The 16,611-nt window shown below is 50.5% G+C and overlaps 8 protein-coding genes across 8 annotated transcripts; 1 reads left to right on the top strand and 7 right to left on the bottom strand.

The window, feature by feature from the left end:
* Positions 1-131: 131 nt before the first annotated feature.
* ASPSYDRAFT_182244 (homocitrate synthase) lies at positions 132-1,704 on the bottom strand (the record flags this gene model as incomplete). Its single annotated transcript, XM_040843511.1, has 3 exons — positions 132-587; positions 665-1,254; positions 1,325-1,704. 3 exons carry the CDS (start codon positions 1,702-1,704, stop codon positions 235-237), a joined length of 1,323 nt encoding a protein of 440 aa, XP_040700340.1. The 3' UTR covers positions 132-234.
* Positions 1,705-2,945: 1,241 nt separating this feature from the next.
* ASPSYDRAFT_70515 (cytochrome P450) lies at positions 2,946-4,963 on the bottom strand. Its single transcript, XM_040850512.1, has 6 exons — positions 4,486-4,963; positions 4,250-4,423; positions 3,853-4,196; positions 3,694-3,806; positions 3,349-3,635; positions 2,946-3,294 (listed from the first exon to the last, which is right to left on the bottom strand). Exons 1-6 carry the CDS (start codon positions 4,907-4,909, stop codon positions 2,996-2,998), a joined length of 1,641 nt encoding a protein of 546 aa, XP_040700339.1. The 5' UTR covers positions 4,910-4,963; the 3' UTR covers positions 2,946-2,995.
* A 545-nt stretch (positions 4,964-5,508) lies between these two features.
* Positions 5,509-7,157, top strand: ASPSYDRAFT_134418 (uncharacterized protein). Its single transcript, XM_040840679.1, has 8 exons — positions 5,509-5,833; positions 5,882-5,901; positions 5,948-5,984; positions 6,033-6,100; positions 6,153-6,220; positions 6,275-6,559; positions 6,628-6,723; positions 6,786-7,157. Exons 1-8 carry the CDS (start codon positions 5,638-5,640, stop codon positions 7,099-7,101), a joined length of 1,086 nt encoding a protein of 361 aa, XP_040700338.1. The 5' UTR covers positions 5,509-5,637; the 3' UTR covers positions 7,102-7,157.
* A 19-nt stretch (positions 7,158-7,176) lies between these two features.
* ASPSYDRAFT_91790 (uncharacterized protein) lies at positions 7,177-8,435 on the bottom strand (the record flags this gene model as incomplete). Its single annotated transcript, XM_040852550.1, has 7 exons — positions 7,177-7,454; positions 7,522-7,819; positions 7,883-7,912; positions 7,961-8,118; positions 8,177-8,184; positions 8,232-8,316; positions 8,375-8,435. 7 exons carry the CDS (start codon positions 8,433-8,435, stop codon positions 7,177-7,179), a joined length of 918 nt encoding a protein of 305 aa, XP_040700337.1.
* Positions 8,436-8,992: 557 nt separating this feature from the next.
* Positions 8,993-11,009, bottom strand: ASPSYDRAFT_155937 (flavin-containing monooxygenase; the record flags this gene model as incomplete). Its single annotated transcript, XM_040842509.1, has 3 exons — positions 8,993-10,214; positions 10,273-10,681; positions 10,736-11,009. The coding sequence occupies 3 exons, from the start codon at positions 11,007-11,009 to the stop codon at positions 8,993-8,995; spliced, it is 1,905 nt and encodes a 634-aa protein (XP_040700336.1).
* A 500-nt stretch (positions 11,010-11,509) lies between these two features.
* On the bottom strand, positions 11,510-12,728 carry ASPSYDRAFT_59817 (putative NAD binding Rossmann fold oxidoreductase; the record flags this gene model as incomplete). The annotated part of the gene is made up of 4 exons (XM_040849758.1): positions 11,510-12,019; positions 12,070-12,131; positions 12,181-12,282; positions 12,332-12,728. The coding sequence occupies 4 exons, from the start codon at positions 12,726-12,728 to the stop codon at positions 11,510-11,512; spliced, it is 1,071 nt and encodes a 356-aa protein (XP_040700335.1).
* A 297-nt stretch (positions 12,729-13,025) lies between these two features.
* ASPSYDRAFT_91787 (MBL fold metallo-hydrolase) lies at positions 13,026-14,003 on the bottom strand (the record flags this gene model as incomplete). Its single annotated transcript, XM_040852549.1, has 1 exon — positions 13,026-14,003. The coding sequence occupies one exon, from the start codon at positions 14,001-14,003 to the stop codon at positions 13,026-13,028; it is 978 nt and encodes a 325-aa protein (XP_040700334.1).
* Positions 14,004-14,366: 363 nt separating this feature from the next.
* On the bottom strand, positions 14,367-16,559 carry ASPSYDRAFT_59833 (uncharacterized protein; the record flags this gene model as incomplete). Its single annotated transcript, XM_040849760.1, has 7 exons — positions 14,367-14,475; positions 14,509-14,893; positions 15,120-15,352; positions 15,407-15,497; positions 15,551-15,827; positions 15,891-16,057; positions 16,481-16,559. 7 exons carry the CDS (start codon positions 16,557-16,559, stop codon positions 14,367-14,369), a joined length of 1,341 nt encoding a protein of 446 aa, XP_040700333.1.
* Positions 16,560-16,611: the final 52 nt, after the last annotated feature.

The raw sequence follows: 16,611 nt of genomic DNA, 5'->3' as shown, positions 1-16,611 counted from the left end.
ATGGCAGCCTTTCAACTCTCGTCTGTCATTATAGGCGCCGAGAGTCCTGTATACTACTGTATCAGAAATGGCTGTCTTACTGTTGTATGTTGCCTTTGTACATTACAGGACTGCAAAGAGTATTGTAACAAGCGGTGCTCAACCCTGTTTTGGCCTATGAATGACTATATCGGTGTTATTTGGAAGATTCTATACACCAAATTAATATACCCTGTTCCAATTCAAAGATAAAAATCACGCACTCCCCAAATCCCTCTCCTTCTCTGCAAACTTCGCCGCCTCATCCGCCGTAAGATCCATCAACGGCGTATCCTCGCCAGACTGGATATTCCGATAATACGCCCGGATGATACTATCGGCATCGTCAATCGCAATCGGCCGGATATCAGCCAACGCCTTGATCTTGGCTGTGCACTCCTTATACTGCTTATCGGTCATGCTGATATTAAGCTGCTGTGCGCGGGAACGGATCGCGTTCCAGCCTGTTAGTCGCGATGCGAAGTGCACGTACCGCGTCATGCCAAAGTCTGCGGGGTTGATGATTTCGTAGGTACTCGGGTCGTTTAGGATTGCTTTTGCGTGGATGCCTGGTCATCATGTTAGTCTTCCTCGAACAACCAGGGCAAGGATAGAGTCCGGGGGCGGGGTGGGGGGAGAGCCATACCAGCCTTATGAGTAAACGCACAAAACCCCGTAATATAGTTATTAAACGGGATATTAATCTGCACGGCCTCGGCCACTAGATCCTCCAAGTCCTTAATCTTATCGAGCCTATACTTCGACTTCACATACTCCGGATGCGTCGCAACCATCCTCGCCATCAAGCCCCCTAACGGCGTAATCCCATTCCGTTCCCCAATCCCCAGCACAGACGTATCGATATGCGTCGCCCCCGCTTCCAACGCACAATATGCATTCGCAATCGCACACCCGGCATCATCATGGAAATGCGTCTCGATATCACAGCTGACGACCCCGCGCAAGACGCGGATGAGCTCGTACACCTGTCGCGGGGACGCGCATCCTATTGTATCCGCGACGCCGACCCGGTTCACGCCGACTTGGTCGACGGCGGCGTAGATTGAGAGCAGGTCGACCAGGTCCGAGCGGAAGGAGTCTTCCGTTGAGAAGCGGACTTCGATCCCTTGTGACTTGACGTACTTTATCACCTCGATGGCGGTCTTTTTTATGTATTCGATGTCTTTGCCGTGGGAGTGTTGACGCATGAGCGATGATGTGCCGATCATTACATCTCTAATTACACCCAATCGTCAATAAAATATAGCTACAGGGGGCTGGGAAAGGACAGGGACAGGGAACATACACGCCATCAACACCCGTAGCTACAGCAACCCGTACATCGTCCATATGGCACCGAATATGGGTGAGAACCTTTGCCCTAAGACCTAGCTTGCAGATTGCCTCACAGTCCAGCCTTGACTGCTCCGATGCGCACGGGTTCGTGAGCTCAATGTAGTCCACCCCGAACTCATCGAGGGCCCTCGCGATCTCGATCTTCTTCTTCGTGTCGAAGAAGGCGTTCGCGAACTGCTCGCCCTCGTGCAGGGTACTTTCGATGATTTTGAACCGCGAGACATTGCTTAGGAAATCGCTGACCTGGTTTCCATGGCCGTAGGGGTTTCGGTTCAAGGGGTTAGGGCTGAGGGGTGTAGACCCTGTGCTGGTGTCGTTGGCGTTCGGCATTGTGTACTGGGGAAAAATGGAGAATACATTGAGGAGAAGTAGCGAATTTCAATGTCCTGATTCTTCCAATGAGTCATCTACAAGTGAGTCACAGATTCCTGGTGCTGTGGAAGCTGTGGAAGCTGGGGATATGCAGGGCGTTTACTTCGGAGCCATCCCGGACATTTTCCGTTGGTGCGTTTCGGGATTTCTCCGCCAGTTCGGACTCACTATATATCGTACATAGCACATCTCCAGCAAGGTTGCTGTAGGGTTGGCATGTGGCCCAGAACAGTCTGTATAACATAAAAATAAAAGCCTCGAGTTTTGGCCAATTGCTTGTGATAAAGACAGCCATTATAAGCTCCTTGCAGCTCGCGAACCAACCTTGAAAGGTGTCAGCTTCCGCGGATCAGCCCTCCATAAGAGAGTCGAAGCATTAAGCTATAGCTAAGCCTGTGTCTGAGCTCTACCAGATCAGTCAGTGCATTAGTCTGCTAGGCGCCAACTGTCGCCTCTCCTGGTCAAGCGGGAAGGTGGGGATCACTTCGTAACGAGGGGCGCGAGAATAATTCAACCAAACGACAATATAAAACATTCGTAATACTAAAAACCAGCTGGCGTGTGACTTCAGAAGTTAGGTTGCCGGGTCGGATTAGGGCTATTGTGAAGCAGACGGGAGGCAGTGTGATTTTGTCCTCACTTCATTGGGTGGTTGAACAAATTATTACCACCGTAGCTAAGAACAAGGACAGAAAGACCGAAAAAGGCTATCTATCTTTATCTGGCTTTGCTCCCGTTGGCACTCGGTCTGTATTCAGGGGAATTTCACCCATGCACCCAACATGTATAGTACTGGCGAGCTGGAAACAGTGGGTCAGTGTTTCGAATGAACCAAACAAGAACCCTGTTCCCGGGGCTCGGTTAGAAGGCAGATGAGTGGAGAGGTCGACTGGTTCACGTCTTGAAGATCAACCCGGTCGATCAAATTTTAAGAAAGGATGGACAGGCCTTGTGAGGGAGGAGTTGGGTTGAAGTAATGATGTCTACTCAAGCGCGAAGGAAAGATTTAGCGTTGATCACTGATGCCGCGTAAAGTGGCTTGGGGGAAAAAAATACAAGGGAATTTTGGGAAAGTCTGTTGAGCTTTGCCGCTGATATCATAGTTATTAACTAGCCCAATACCGATATTAGAAGAGAATTGATATGTTGGTCCGGAAGGAGGATGCCGTAGGGGATATAAAATTTACTACCTACGCTCAGGAAGTTTAGAGTAAACAGAAACGGTAAATTATATAGTTACTCTGAAAGCCTAGATTTCTCTCTTCGTGAATACAAGTTCCTGCGGCGGCGCCCCAGACACGAAATGATCCTTAATCCTCCCAAAATAATCCTCAGCATCAAAGTCCAATCCAGGTAGGAAGGCAATATCGAACTCATGAGCCACACGCGCGACAACAGACCGGAGTTCCATCATCGCCAGATTCCGGCCCGCGCAGTTAAACGGACCAGTTAAGAAAGGCATATGCGCCTTTTTGTTGATGATAAGCTCGGGCCTCGAGTACCATCTCTCCGGGAGGAACTCTGTTGCGTGGACGAAGTTGCGTTCATCTATAAAAAATCAATCCTTAGGAACTAAGATACCATAAAACGGAAGTTTTGTACCTCTGCCAACTTGATAGACCGGGATGGATATGATGGTTCCCCCAGGAATGAAGGTGTCTCCAATCTTCATGCCCTCTGGGGGAGTCTCTCTCTGGGAACCGAAGAAGACGGACGGGCTGAGGCGCATGCTTTCGTTGATGATTGCGTCGAGAACAGGCTGCGTTCGGGTACAGTCGAAGTCAGAGCTGGCAAAGATTGGATCAACCTCCTCGCGCAGTCGGTGGAGCCACTCTGGGTACAGGGCGAAGTTGACCAGCAGGAATGTCAGGGCAGTTGCAGTGGTGTCACTTCAGTCATGGAATCAGTATAGTCAATGGACAGAAAAACGGACAAGTTAGGTCTTACCTTCCAGCACCGACAATCAAGCGACACTCCGAGTTGAGCAGAGAGTGGCCAGCAGCAGTATCCTCTGTATTATCGAGAAGGTGACTGAAGAGATCTGGTTTAGGGTTTTCCATCTGCACTTGTAAGTCCGCGCAATACATTGATGCATGAGGGACTCACGTTCTTCCGCTGAATGACGAGCTTCTCCGAGTACTCGTTCCACTCACGCATTGGCCCAATCGCCCAGGAGAACGTGGTCAGCATGCCCATTAACCACGGCACATGGAGGAGAAGTCCAATGGCATCGACGCCCTTCTGGATGTTATCGAGGACCGACTTGGCGATGTCGTTGGAGTCGCCTTTGATAAAGGTCATTGGCTCACCAAACGCAAGGGCACTCATTACATCGTAGCTGTAATGGATGCATATCTCGTTGACCAGAATGGGCTGTCCAAGATTCTTACTGATTCGAACAAGGAGTTGGCTCGTGAACTCCTCCACCCGGGGGGCATAGTCCGCAAGCGCTGCACTGGTATCAATCTGTCAGTTGCATAAACGGGGTTTGCTTTCAACGTACATATCTTAAAGGCGCTATCCCAGACCTTTCTCCTCTTTCGGTGGAATTCTCGGTCTCGTGTCGTGTTGACTGACGTTTCCATTGAATCGTAAAATGGACCCTTGCCGGTTACCGACGCAAACCCCAAGACGGGAGTAATCGCCTCTGCATCGAATATGACGAGTTCACGAGGGCCTGTAAGAGGTGAAGTTGGTAAATTTTAATTCCAATCAAAAATATTGTGCAGGGCTGATTACCTGTCCTCACAAAATCGCCATATTGTTTGTGTAGCGCATCCAGAGTATGGTACCATCTGATATTAGTTTCCAAGACCTTGCTCAAGCTCCAGAACTTGCTTAATCGTGCACCAAATGGGCCAGGAAAGTTCTTCAATGGATGGAAAAAGGCGCGATAGACAAGAATGCTTATCCACAGGGAGAGGACCAGAGACCACCATGCCAGGGAAGCAACGGTATATGACCAAAAGAAGCTCTCGTATTCGCTGCTAATCCGGGGAATCGCATTGGCAATCAGGAAATACGCCGCGACAAAAGAAGCTGCAGTCGATGCGGGGCGCTTGTCAACTTCGACGTGTTTAAAGAAGAGAAGATGAAGAGCAACGCCCGTGAGACTGGCTGTTGCCAGAATCGTGGGCGTCAGTGATTGTTGGACTGCCGCCATTATCTTGCTCCAGCATCAACAAGGCTTTATGTTAGGGAGAACGAAGGGTAATTGGGGGCCAGCTGTTTCTTTCATGAAATTCGTGGATCCAAAGGATGGCGCGATATTACTACTATTATTATTGCAACTAGCAGGGGTCTGGACTTATTCGAAAGTGGCACCAACACCCAGAAGCCGAGGGAACCGCCATTGACAGTAATTCCGGGGCCAACAGGTAGTTTATTAGACTACTTGGTCCGGGTCGTGCTAGACGCCTACATCCCTGCTCGATAGCGGAGACAATAACGGCGCGGCCCAGTCCGCCGTCTCATCTTGTCACCACTAACGCTCGCTAACCACCCAATAGGTAGCGGTCAGGAGTCTTCCCAACGGTTGACGCGCACTACTACCGTGAGAGACACTCCAGCCGTGTATGGAGTTACGAATGGCATTGGCATCACGCTGCAAATGACACTAGGGCTTCAACCGGCTAGGGCGTCCTTCGGCTACAGCCAAATCAAGCAATTCGGCCAATCGCACTGAACCGCAGGATCTGATCTAAATGAAACGCGGGACATTGGCTTGTGGCTAAGCTTACCGAGGGAGAGTCCGGGGATACATGGTAGCCCTGCTCAGGTCCAGTCCATGGCAGGGAGCAAAACAAGCCTCGTAAAATACGTCTTCTCTTCTTTATTCTCTGTCCTTTCCTCTCGACCTCATGGGGCCCCTCAGCTGTACCTGTATCATGCATGATGCCTTCCACAGAAATCGTGGGCGCCATGCCGGCGCCAGACGGGGTTGTTCCAGACTTTTCTCTCACAAGAACTTCCGTGCAACAGAAGTTTATCCTCACGTATGCTACAACCTTGGGAATCGCCATTGTCCTTGTTCTGCTGCGGCTCTATACACGGCTATATCTTCTCAAGTCGTTTGGACTGGATGACTGTAGGTTTGAAGCCTGTGAGTGGCTGCATCTCTGGCTGACTTTCACAGGGGCTGTTATTGCATCCACTGTATGAATCTCATTCATTCTGGTATCCATCACTGATATCCGTCCAGCTTTTCTCGATAGCGTTCTTCGTGCTGTGCTTTGTTGGTAAGAATGCACTTCTTGGGGCATATTCTTGTGCTAATTCAGGCTTAGCAATGGACTATGGGTTTGGCAGGCATCTGTACAATGTCCCTGTCACTGCTCTTCCGACCTATCTTAAGGTAAGCCCTGTTGACATTTAAATCTGCAGCTAACAACTTCTACCCTAACCAGCTGCTCATTCCAATCGTTGTGACCTACTGCTGGGCACCGTTTATGACCAAGTTTTCTATTCTCATTCTGTAAGACTCCATATACGACCAACGTAGAAAACAGCTCTACTAAACGTACTCTAGGTACCACCGCTTGAACCCATCTCAAAAGTTCCGCTATATCATCTACTTCTTGATTTTCGTCATCACGGGCTACACTCTAGCAACTACACTAGCAACAGCCGGTGGATGCAACCCCCTGAATACAGGCAAAACCCCTTGCATCAACAGCCTGGCGCTATGGCAGGCAATCCTCAACATCGTGACAGACTTTTTAATGTTACTGATGCCAATCCCGTTACTATGGGCTCTTCAATTACCGCTGCTGCAGAAACTGTCCCTGGGGTTGATCTTTGCAATTGGATCTGCGTGAGCCTCTTATACCTATCCTCTCCATATACCTGTCTCTCTCTAGCAGCACATTCATGGTTATATAGAGCGACAATCACCAGCATCGTCCGCATTACCTACATCATGAACATCCTCGACAAGCAAGACTTTACCTGGTACGAAGCAACCGTCTGCGTATGGTCGTAAGTCTCCCTCCCAGCCCGTATAAACAAGTCTCTTGCCCCTAACAAAAAATGGCCTCCAGGGCAATTGAACTCAACTTCGGAATCATGTGCAACTGCCTCGCCGTCCTCAAGCCCTTTGTCCGCCTCGTCTTCCCGATGCTGGTTCCCAGCTCCTACGGCGGAAACAGATACCCGTCAGGCCGGTCGGGCCGGTCGAACACATCTCGCCACAGGAAGCAAAGCGGTTCCCATCCGCTGGAGTCGTTTGATAATGGTGACGGCGGTGGTCGTCGGAATAATCAATTGGGGAAAAGTGGAGGTGTTCATGGTATCACGGTGACCCATCCATTACTAAATCCAATAAATTATCCTTCATCCCCCAATCATCCTCGATAACCATCTATATAATGAGGGAAACATGGCTTCGTCTTTCGGTTAACGAAGAACACAATGTAAGATCTATATCCAAATTCACTGCTTGTACCAATCATCAAATCCAAGATCCCATCCGAACAGCGGCGTATTGATACGCTTCGCCTTTCCCTGTGCAGCCAGGCCGTTCAAGACATCCATATCCTCGCCAGAGAGAGGGATAACCTGACTATTGCTCACGATTCGGTTCTCTGTAACCGATTTGGGCAATACAACAGCACCCCTGTTGACGTGGTAGCTGATGAGGATCGTAGCTGGTGAAACGCCGTTCTTCTTTGCAATCTCCTGAATCGCAGGGTCCGTCATAAGCGGAGCGCCTGAAGGCAACAAACCAGATTAGCAGGCGAAAATTATTTGTAGAGGGTGAATGGGTTAGCTGTCTACCTTCAGAACCAAGCGGAGAATAAGCTTCCAGAAGAATACCATGCCTATCACACCACTCCATCAGTGCATGCTGAGGCAGGAAAGGGTGCAGCTCGACCTGGTTAACAGCGGGGACCACAGTCCATTTCTTCTTCAGCTCCTCTAGGTATGGAATCGACCAGTTGGCCACTCCAATTGCCTTGACTTTTCCGGACCGGTATACCCTTTCCATCTGTCGCCAGGTCTCATTCTGGTCCCAGGAACGGTCGACGGATCGGGTCCCATCGGGGTTGACTGGGAGGAGTGCGCTTGACTCGTTCTGCGTGGGTTAGCGTGCATTCAACCCGCGCATTCAATGTAGTGGAGCAGCGAGATGACTTACAGGAACAAGTCGGACGGGCCAGTGGATGAGCTGAGTTTGTTAGCCGAGAAATCGACAAATGGGATGAGGGAGAATTACGTAGAGATCGAGGTAGTCCGTGCCCAAAGCATCAAGCGTCTTCTGGAGACCTTCTGCGACATTCGGCTGGTGGGTGTTCCACAGCTTACTGGTGATGAAGATGTCTTTGCGAGGGACACCGCTATCCTTGATCCCCTGGCCGACTTCGTGCTCGTTTCCTAGATATCATTAGACCATACACCCTTCCCTTCCCTGTGTGTGTTTACGACAGCATACCGTAGATCCTGTATCCATTAGCCAGAATTGCAGTGGAAGGAGAGTGGGATCTCACAGTGCTGCGTCAATGTGCCTGTATCCGTTCTTGAGGGCGAACGCGACAGCCTGGCGTACCTGACCAGGTTCAGATCTCCAGGTTCCTTTCTCCAGTTAGCAAAAACCGCCAAAATTGCCAAAGGAAAATGCCGTGCATCGTACCAAGTCCGACGGCAGGAATCTCGTCGCCGGTGTTGAGCTTGAAATGATTCGGGGGTGCCATCCTGAGTGAAAGTGTAATATGTTGGAATCAAGAAAGTATGGACAGTACGTACCTGGGAGCCTTTCTATAGTTAAGACAACCCCCGGAGTAAGTCCCGCAATCGGACCAAGTCCGTCGCGCAGGGAAATTTGCCCCGTGGCACACTGTGACCCACCCGCTGGTGCGGCGCCCCCTTCCAGATGCAGTAATCTTGTGCTCGTGAAACATATGCGGAGGGGTAAGGGGGGCTGTGATGTTTTCCTTTCAGGTTTGTCGAAGTAGGAACTGCGGAACCAAGATGAATATTATCCTGGTAGACAGAAGCCACTTTGTCGATCAGGGGTGCCATTGAAGCTGATACATGGCGTTTTACACTATAATACTTGAGCATAAAAGCACGTATCTACATTTCTTCGTATAATAATTGGTACAAGCTCAGTAGAGTATACAGAAGGATCCGAGATACCCATTATGTATGAAAATGATACTACATTACACAGTTTGTTGAAGTATACGAAGTTCTTCACAATGCTGGAATTGCATACAACATGAAAAAAGCTAGTTTTAAAGATATATAGCTAAAGCTTGTAAGGAGGAGGAGAAATGCCCTCCTTCAGCGCCTTCAGCCTCAACGCCAAAAGCCTCGAGGCATACCTCGTCATCGGCAGGAACCCAACCATAATCCACATATTAGGAACCCCGGTCTCCTTATACGCAGTCTTATACTCGCCCTCCTCATCAATACCCCAGATTGGGCCACACTGGCTGGCAATCTTCTCGCCCAAAGTCTCTCGAATGGAGTCAATCGTGTTCGAAAACCCAGTAGCAAAGACCACCAGATCAAACTCCCTCTCCCTGCCACCGTTCAGGACCACTTTATCCTCGGTGAATTTCTCAATGAACCCCGGCTCCACCTTGATATTGCCATTGATGATTTCGTCACAGGCACCTGCATCAAAATAGAATCCTCCATTGCGAGTCTGACCGAGTGTAGAGTTACCTGTATCGCGCTGTCCGCGCCACGTCCGCAGCCCACGCGCGTTCAGAGCTTCAAGAAGAGGCCTATCAAGCTCCTCAAGCTTCCTCGCAGTCCTTCTACCAAGCTCCTCACCCGGCCCAACAGGCGTCGCAAAATTCAGACGATCCTGGGCTTCAATATCAGGCAATCTTCCGTTCTCATCAGGCGCATACCCCCCCAGCATCATCGGGACAGAATGCGTCAACGACATAACGTACGTAGGCGAGCGCTGGAGCAGCGTCACGTCGATCCCAAGACGAGAGCACTCGTAGGCCGTATCGAAGCCTGAAGATGAAGTCCCCACGACGCAGACCTTCTTCCCGACGAATTCGCGCGCGCTGGAGTGTGCACTAGAGTGCCGGACCACGCCGCCGCGGAATTCGTTCATGCCTGGTACAGATGGGGTATATGGCACGCCGCAGAGCGATGTAGCCATGATGACTTGCTTTGGATGCAATGTGCGTGTCTCTCCATCTTTATTAACAATAATCGTCCAGTTCCCCTGCCCATCCTGCTCGGCCTTGACGACTTCGGATTTGATCCAGACGTTGAGTTCTAGTGCCGAGGCGTACCATTTCATGTATAGACCTTGCTTCTGGGCTGGGGTGTAGGTGGGCCAGTGCTGCGGATATTGGAAGTAGGGGAGATGGTCGGGCCAGTGGGGGAAGTGGAGGGAGAGGTATTCGTAGCGCTTTTTCCAGATGTCGCCGACTTCGGCGCTGCGTTCGATGATGAGGTTTTGCATGCCGAGGAGTTTGAGGCGGGCTGCCATGGCTAGACCACTAGGAAGGAAAACAAAGTTAGGGATGTGGTTATGGAGGTACTGGGATGAGGTCTTACTTTTGACCGCCACCGATAATCAAAACTTCCGGGTCAACAGTGTTGATAGCTTCGGACCTCTGGCTTTCCCAGCTCGTAATACCAGTCATGTGTCCATCTGGTGCGGACTGTTCAGGGAAGTCCTTGAGGCTTTCGGCAACAGTATGCATGGTGTATATTCTCCAGCCATCTTTGGTTAGGACTGCATTGACAACGGCGGAAGCAAGGACGATCTCAGTCTCGAAAGAGACAACGAATTGCAGCTGAGAGAAGTCAGGGTACGGGCGAGACACCGAAGGCGCGGGCTTGAGGAAGCTGAAATTCCTGGCTTTCGTTTGAGGCAGCAGATCGGTAGCGGCTTTTAAGATGGCGGCTCTGAAGTTGAATGTGCGGAAGTCCCAGGTGAAGGAGAGCTTGTCACGCCAGACGCCTGTATATCAGGTAAGCTAAGTAGGAATATGGGGTCTTTTTTGAGCTTTCTTACCATAATCAAGGAACAACGCAGCGAAAGCCTGAGCGTCTCCCTCTGATGTTGCTGTAGAGAGACGGGCTACGATGCCCTCGGCCTCCTTCTGAGCGTCGCAGTCGGCGGGAATATCAACGCCCAAGACGTCTGTCGTGGGGAGACTGTGGTTGTACTTGAAGTCGTACATGAAATCATCCGCGACGGGCTTTGGGACATTGTCGTGGTCAAATACCGCGCCCTTGCCCTTAGGAACTGGAATGAGAACCGGCCCATCTTGAATGTGAGGTGCCATTTTGTGATTTATGACGGGATGTGATGTGTGTATTGCCGATTGTCACCCTCTGGTCTCATAAAAAAATGAATGTTTGGAGCTGGTGCGCGTTGTTCAAATGATTTATATCTACAATAACCCCAGCTGGACTATCTATATCGGGAAAACACCGCCGTCCGTTGCCGGATTCAGGGTTCCGTCAACAACCCCGCCTTGTTTTGTCTCAGGAGGGAATCTCGGCCCGCAGTGCTAAATTTGTATATTTTTCAGGGACAGACTCAAATGCAGCAGAATCTGGAGCGTCAGAGGTTACTACACCGAGTACATTGAGATCTCTGGCTTTGATTCTGTGGCCTCGTTCAAGTCACCATCTCCTAGAATTCATCAGAGACAACTAATTTTACTCTATGAACTACCAAGACCTCTGTAGCGTCCTACGAACTTGAAACATGATATAGTTTTTACAGGCGCGCCAAAATCAAGATCCAGTCAATATCTGTCCATTTGGTCTATTGTAATATCTACTCCATAATAGGCAACCCCTCATCATCAAAATAAACAGGCACCCCCTTCCTAAACGAATACTGCAACGCCGCACAAATCTTGCCCGCCTCAAACGCATCCTCAGGCTGACAAGTCAACGGCTTCCCATCAAGCACCGCATCCGCAAACTCCCTCAAATCCGTGAGGAAAGTCTCATCAAAGAGCGTAAACGCATCCGGGACAGACCGCGTACGAATCCCTAAACCGTCACGGACCTCAACGTTCGAGTTGGTGCTGATGATCGAGTGCCCCTTTGTTCCACAGAGTCGGGTTGTGTCTTCGAATCCGCTGGTCAGTGTGCGGCCCAGGTATGTCTTGAAGATCTTGCCGTTGGTGTATTCTACCAAACCCCAGGCGTTGTCGGCGTCGCCGTATTTGGCTAGGTCGGTGTATACGGCGTTCTGGCCAAAGGCAATGACGCGGTTTACTTGTTTCTTCGGGTTAGAGAGACCGGATTTGACGTCTAGGAGGTATCGGCCGGCGTCGATCTGGTTTTGTTAGTACTTCGGATAAATGGTTATGGGATACTGCGACTGACCGTGTGGATTCCAAAGTCGAGGAAGATGCCTCCGGATTGTTCGGAAAAAGACACGAAGAAGGCTACACAATTATCAGTGTACCGTCCTCTCTGACTATGTCAGAAACATACCGTTGGGGTCTGCTTGATCGATCCCAGTCGTCTCAACAGCGTGGATTTCACCCAAGTCTCCATTGTCGACCAGAGCCTTGGCCTGACGGTAAGACTTGTCGTCTGGCACAGGTAAGTCTCTAATACCTCAGGTCGTAGGTAGTGGACTTACATCTCCGAGTAAACGGAACGAGGAATTTGAGATCCGGTCTCGACGCCGACTTCTCAACCACGGCCTTGGTAGTAGCAATGTCCACAGAAACAGGCTTCTCGCACATAACATGCAAGTTCAGGTCCAGGGCCTGCAGGATCAAAGGCGCGTGAGTCGCCGTCGCGGTGCAGATGAGGACAGCCTGGGCGCCGCTGTTCTTCAAGCATTCTTGTGGGTCTGAAAAGTACTTGACGGACGGAGGCAGGTTCTCTGCGGCCCATTTGTCTGTTCCGGGTTTTGTATCGCAGACGGCGACGAGTTCGATGCGAGGCTGCTGGAAGGCGAGGATTCGGGCTCGAAGGACGCCCAGACGGCCGAGGCCGAACAGAGCGAACTTGACGCGGTCTCCGTGTAACATTTTCAGGTGATATAATAAGGCTTTGGAGGTAGGAAATGGACCTAAAATGTTCAATAAAATTTTCACCGGGCTGTCTGTGATCAAGTATTTATTCTAGCACAACTATCCCCGCATGATAGGCCTGTATAGCTGTATAGAGAAGACTAGTTCGCCGCAACCTTCCCAGTACGGTAATTCTTTAGTTCCCAACACGGAAACCTGCGCCGCCGCCAACACGGGGAACATTTCCCTTGGAGAGTCAACGATGATATCCATCTATAAGAAAAAAGGCCATTATTTGTGATTACTTGCGACGTACTACAACTGCCCCGGAAAATATCTTCCATCCTGCTTCGCCCGCCCAGCCCAAACATCGTCGTGCGCAAAAACAACCTCAACCTCTCCCAATTCCGTCTCGCCCCCCATCGTCTCCCTAATCCGTTCCAGCGTTCGCTCCGCCGCCGCCTTGTCCGCGTGTATACAGCATACAATGCCCGGATACACAGGATCACTCCACGTCGCGATCCCCTTCTCCCCACTCAGCAACCGCCCATCATGACAAGCATCGCCGGCAAGGTAGATGTATCTGCCGTCTGCCTTTCGACAGAGTAGGTTTATGTGTCCGTCCAGATGGCCTGGGGCGGAGATAACATGCACGCTTCCATCCCCGAATATATCCATCGCGTGCGGGAATGCACCGACCTGTTTCCATGTCTTCGATGATAGAGTCTTTGCATATTCTCTTGTCCTGGGTTGCAGAGTCTCAGCTTCATAGGAAGTTGGTGCGTCCAGCCCCGGACCCTGTAACTCGATTGTGCGCGCAGCATCTAACAGTCCCTGTTCGAAATGGCTATGGCTTCCATTTCTGACCTGCTTTTCCCCGTTAATTAGCCTTGCGGCGCCAGGGCCGATGACGAAAGAGGAGTGTGGGTAATCACTCGGCGTCCCGACGTGGTCCCAGTGAAGGTGGCTCAGCATGACGAGGTCGATATCATCTGGTGATAGACCTCCTGCTTCCAGGGACTCCACGATATCAGGGACGCCGGAGAGCGGTTGCCGGGTCATGGCATGTTTGTATATTGGCTCGGCGTAGTCACTCAGCGCTTTGCGGATGCCGAGGTCGAAAAGAATGCGTGTTGTTTTGGACGTTTCTTGATCAGTGTGTTGGACGAGAAAGGAGAGCGAGGGCACGGTCTTTTTGGCTGTTTGGTTTTCAAGTGGTGTTACGAAGAAGGCTTCGGGGAGGGTGAGATGGCCTGCCTCTAGGGCGTGAACTGTCACTGATCCTGGCTTCATTGTGTTGGTTGCTTAGGACTACAGGTGTGATGGGACAACCGTTTCTCTGGACTTATAAGGATAACCAGCCAGCTTGAGCTGACGAAACTTGGTAGTAGAGTGGGGTAGGCGTCTTGAGGATATAACATAGCCGAATATGACAGTTGGTAAGGCGGAGTATATTGGAGAAGACCTATCTGCATTCCCCAATACCCCAAAGCCCTATAAGCTGGGACCGTATACCCCATCCACTCCAGCCGAACTTAACCGAGCCCAACTTCCCCAACTGTTATACCGTGGTTACATGGATTACGGTATGCGTGTGTCAACCCTGATCCATTAAAATAATCACATCCTTTTCTTGGACTCTCCACCTCCAAAGTACTAGAGCATATACTTAAAGTCTACATCCCGATCAGTAGCCCTCCAACTCTCCGGAATATCAAACCCTCCCTCTCCACCAGCAGAACGCACATCCTGCTTCCTCCTCTCCCTCAACAAATAAATATACCTCAGGGTCACACACCCAATCCACACAACCGCCACACTCGCCAAACTCCACGCATTCCCCAAAACATACCTAGGTGCAGACTCACTCTGATATATCTGACCCGCCACAACACCCCCAATATTCGTCAATGTAAGCTGGATACCCAAACTAGCCGCTTTCTTGCCATCGGGTGCACAGTTCCCTGACATCCAAGCGATATTGGTGCCCGCACACAGGAAGCACGAGGTGGCGATCAGGAATGTAGCAAAGTATTGTACCCCGGCTGGGACGTCCCATGCTAGCAGGATGGCGTACCCGGCTACCCCGAATGGCGCTGTTAGGGCCATGACGAGTGAGCGGGCGTTGAAACGGTCTGAGAGGACGGCTCCGAGCCAGTAGATTGCCGCGCCCCAAAGGTTTACTACATTGAATTAGTTTTCGCAGGTAGAATGTGCGGATCATTTGCAGGGAGTACGTGTATAACACACCTGGGATTACAAGGTACTGCGCTTGCTCCGTGCTAAAGTCAAACCCATTCTTCAGGATAACAGGTAGGAACGTGCCAAACCCTAGACTCGGTCAGTTCCCATAAACTAGACCTGCCAGTGGGTGGAGGGAGACATTACCGTATAGTATAGTCACGGCACAAATTTGCATTGTTCCATGAATCCACGTTTTGATATCCTGCACCGCAGCTCTCACATCGCTCATTGTATAATGGCCTTTGCCACCGCTGTAAGCTTCCATGTCCTCTGCTCGTCGTCTCATGATTTCCTTGTCGTCTTCATTGAGGAAATATGCGTGCTCGAAGCTTTTCGGGATAAGGAAGACGCAGCAGCCCCCGACGACGATTGTGAAGGCACCTTCGATTATATAAAGCCTTGAAAACTGTTAGACACTGACGTAGATGCAGAACTGAAATGGAGAAACCTACCATCTCCATCCAGGATAGTCCGCTACCCCGTCCATATACAAAATCCCGAATGCAATTAATCCCCCAAACGCACCGGCGAGGGCAGATGCAACTAGAAAGATCATCAACAATTTCCTCAGAATGAAAGAAGTTAATCAAACGCACTGAACAGGTACGAAATCCTTGTTGCCAATTCCTCCCTCCTGAACCACGTTGCCAGCATAAGTGTCATACTCGGGAACAGAAACCCTTCAGTCAGCCCCAGGACAAGCCTGCAAGCAACCAACCCGCCAAAGTCATGTACGAAACCGTTGCATAGACAGACTAGGCCCCAACTGACTGTCGCGGCCGGGATTATCCGGTTGAACTGTAGACGTCTGGCGAACAACGAGACAGGGAACTCGGCGAGCACGTAGAATATATAGAACACAGAAACGGCGACCTTGACGTAGACTGGTTAGATGGGAATAAACTGGGCATATAGGGTGATTCAGCCAGAACTAACATTAAATTCCGACCCCTTCAAGCCAATATCCTCATTCATTCCCTGGGTAGCCGCGTAGCCGATATTCCCACGGTCCAGATAGCTGATGAGCATGAGCAGCATCAGCACAGGGGCAATGTACAAGTCGAGCTTTCGGACTAGACGTGCTTCATCGCGTCGGAATTCGCCTGTGAATTGCTCGAGTTGGTCCACGTTCTCGATTCCGTCGATGTGAGGTTTTGAAATCTCGCTCATCTTGGCTGTATCCGTAGAACTTCAATTAACTGGACTGGAACAGGGTATAGGAAGAAGCATATACCCCTCCAGCCGGCCCTTGAGATATGAATGGGCGTAATATATCTCAGGTAAAGTGTTAATGCTGGTCCGTCATGGCACCCCAGTAAGCCATACCCCAGGCTGATACGGGGTAATCCGGGGTAGGCCACTTAGAAGCTTTAGTTTTCCGTGATCGTGGGTCTTTTATTTCCCCTCCAGTGTTTACGGATATTGACAGGGGTAAGCATATTGGGGATTCGTGCTAACCTCCAACTTCCCCAATGACCTCCCCAATCCCCCAAACAACCCCTCTCGAGGACAGTCAATTTTCTTACCCTGGTCAAAAACGACTTGCACGAACGAAGTCGATGGATAATGGCGTATAACCGAGCCGAATATCATTCGCTTCGTCATCGAGCATCAGCCGGCTCTTCCCCAATCTCCCCAACAGCCCAGCCTAACCGAA

The sequence above is a fragment of the Aspergillus sydowii genome (genome assembly GCF_001890705.1).
Source record: "Aspergillus sydowii CBS 593.65 unplaced genomic scaffold ASPSYscaffold_9, whole genome shotgun sequence".
In the NCBI taxonomy this organism is placed as follows: Eukaryota; Fungi; Ascomycota; class Eurotiomycetes; order Eurotiales; family Aspergillaceae; genus Aspergillus; species Aspergillus sydowii.
This window is presented reverse-complemented; position numbering and strand designations above follow the sequence as displayed.

Bases quoted from the DNA above. Each gene is read 5' to 3' on its own strand.
- ASPSYDRAFT_70515 (XM_040850512.1), bottom strand. From the start codon at position 4,909: ATGGCGGCAGTCCAACAATCACTGACGCCCACGATTCTGGCAACAGCC. The intron at 4,197-4,249 runs GTACGTTGAAAG...ATACCAGTGCAG, and splicing joins GGATAGCGCCTTTAAGATAT to CGCTTGCGGACTATGCCCCC. The intron at 3,807-3,852 runs GTGAGTCCCTCA...TTACAAGTGCAG, and splicing joins TCGTCATTCAGCGGAAGAAC to ATGGAAAACCCTAAACCAGA.
- ASPSYDRAFT_134418 (XM_040840679.1), top strand. From the start codon at position 5,638: ATGATGCCTTCCACAGAAATCGTGGGCGCCATGCCGGCGCCAGACGGG. The intron at 5,834-5,881 runs GTAGGTTTGAAG...TGACTTTCACAG, and splicing joins GTCGTTTGGACTGGATGACT to GGGCTGTTATTGCATCCACT. The intron at 5,985-6,032 runs GTAAGAATGCAC...ATTCAGGCTTAG, and splicing joins CTTCGTGCTGTGCTTTGTTG to CAATGGACTATGGGTTTGGC.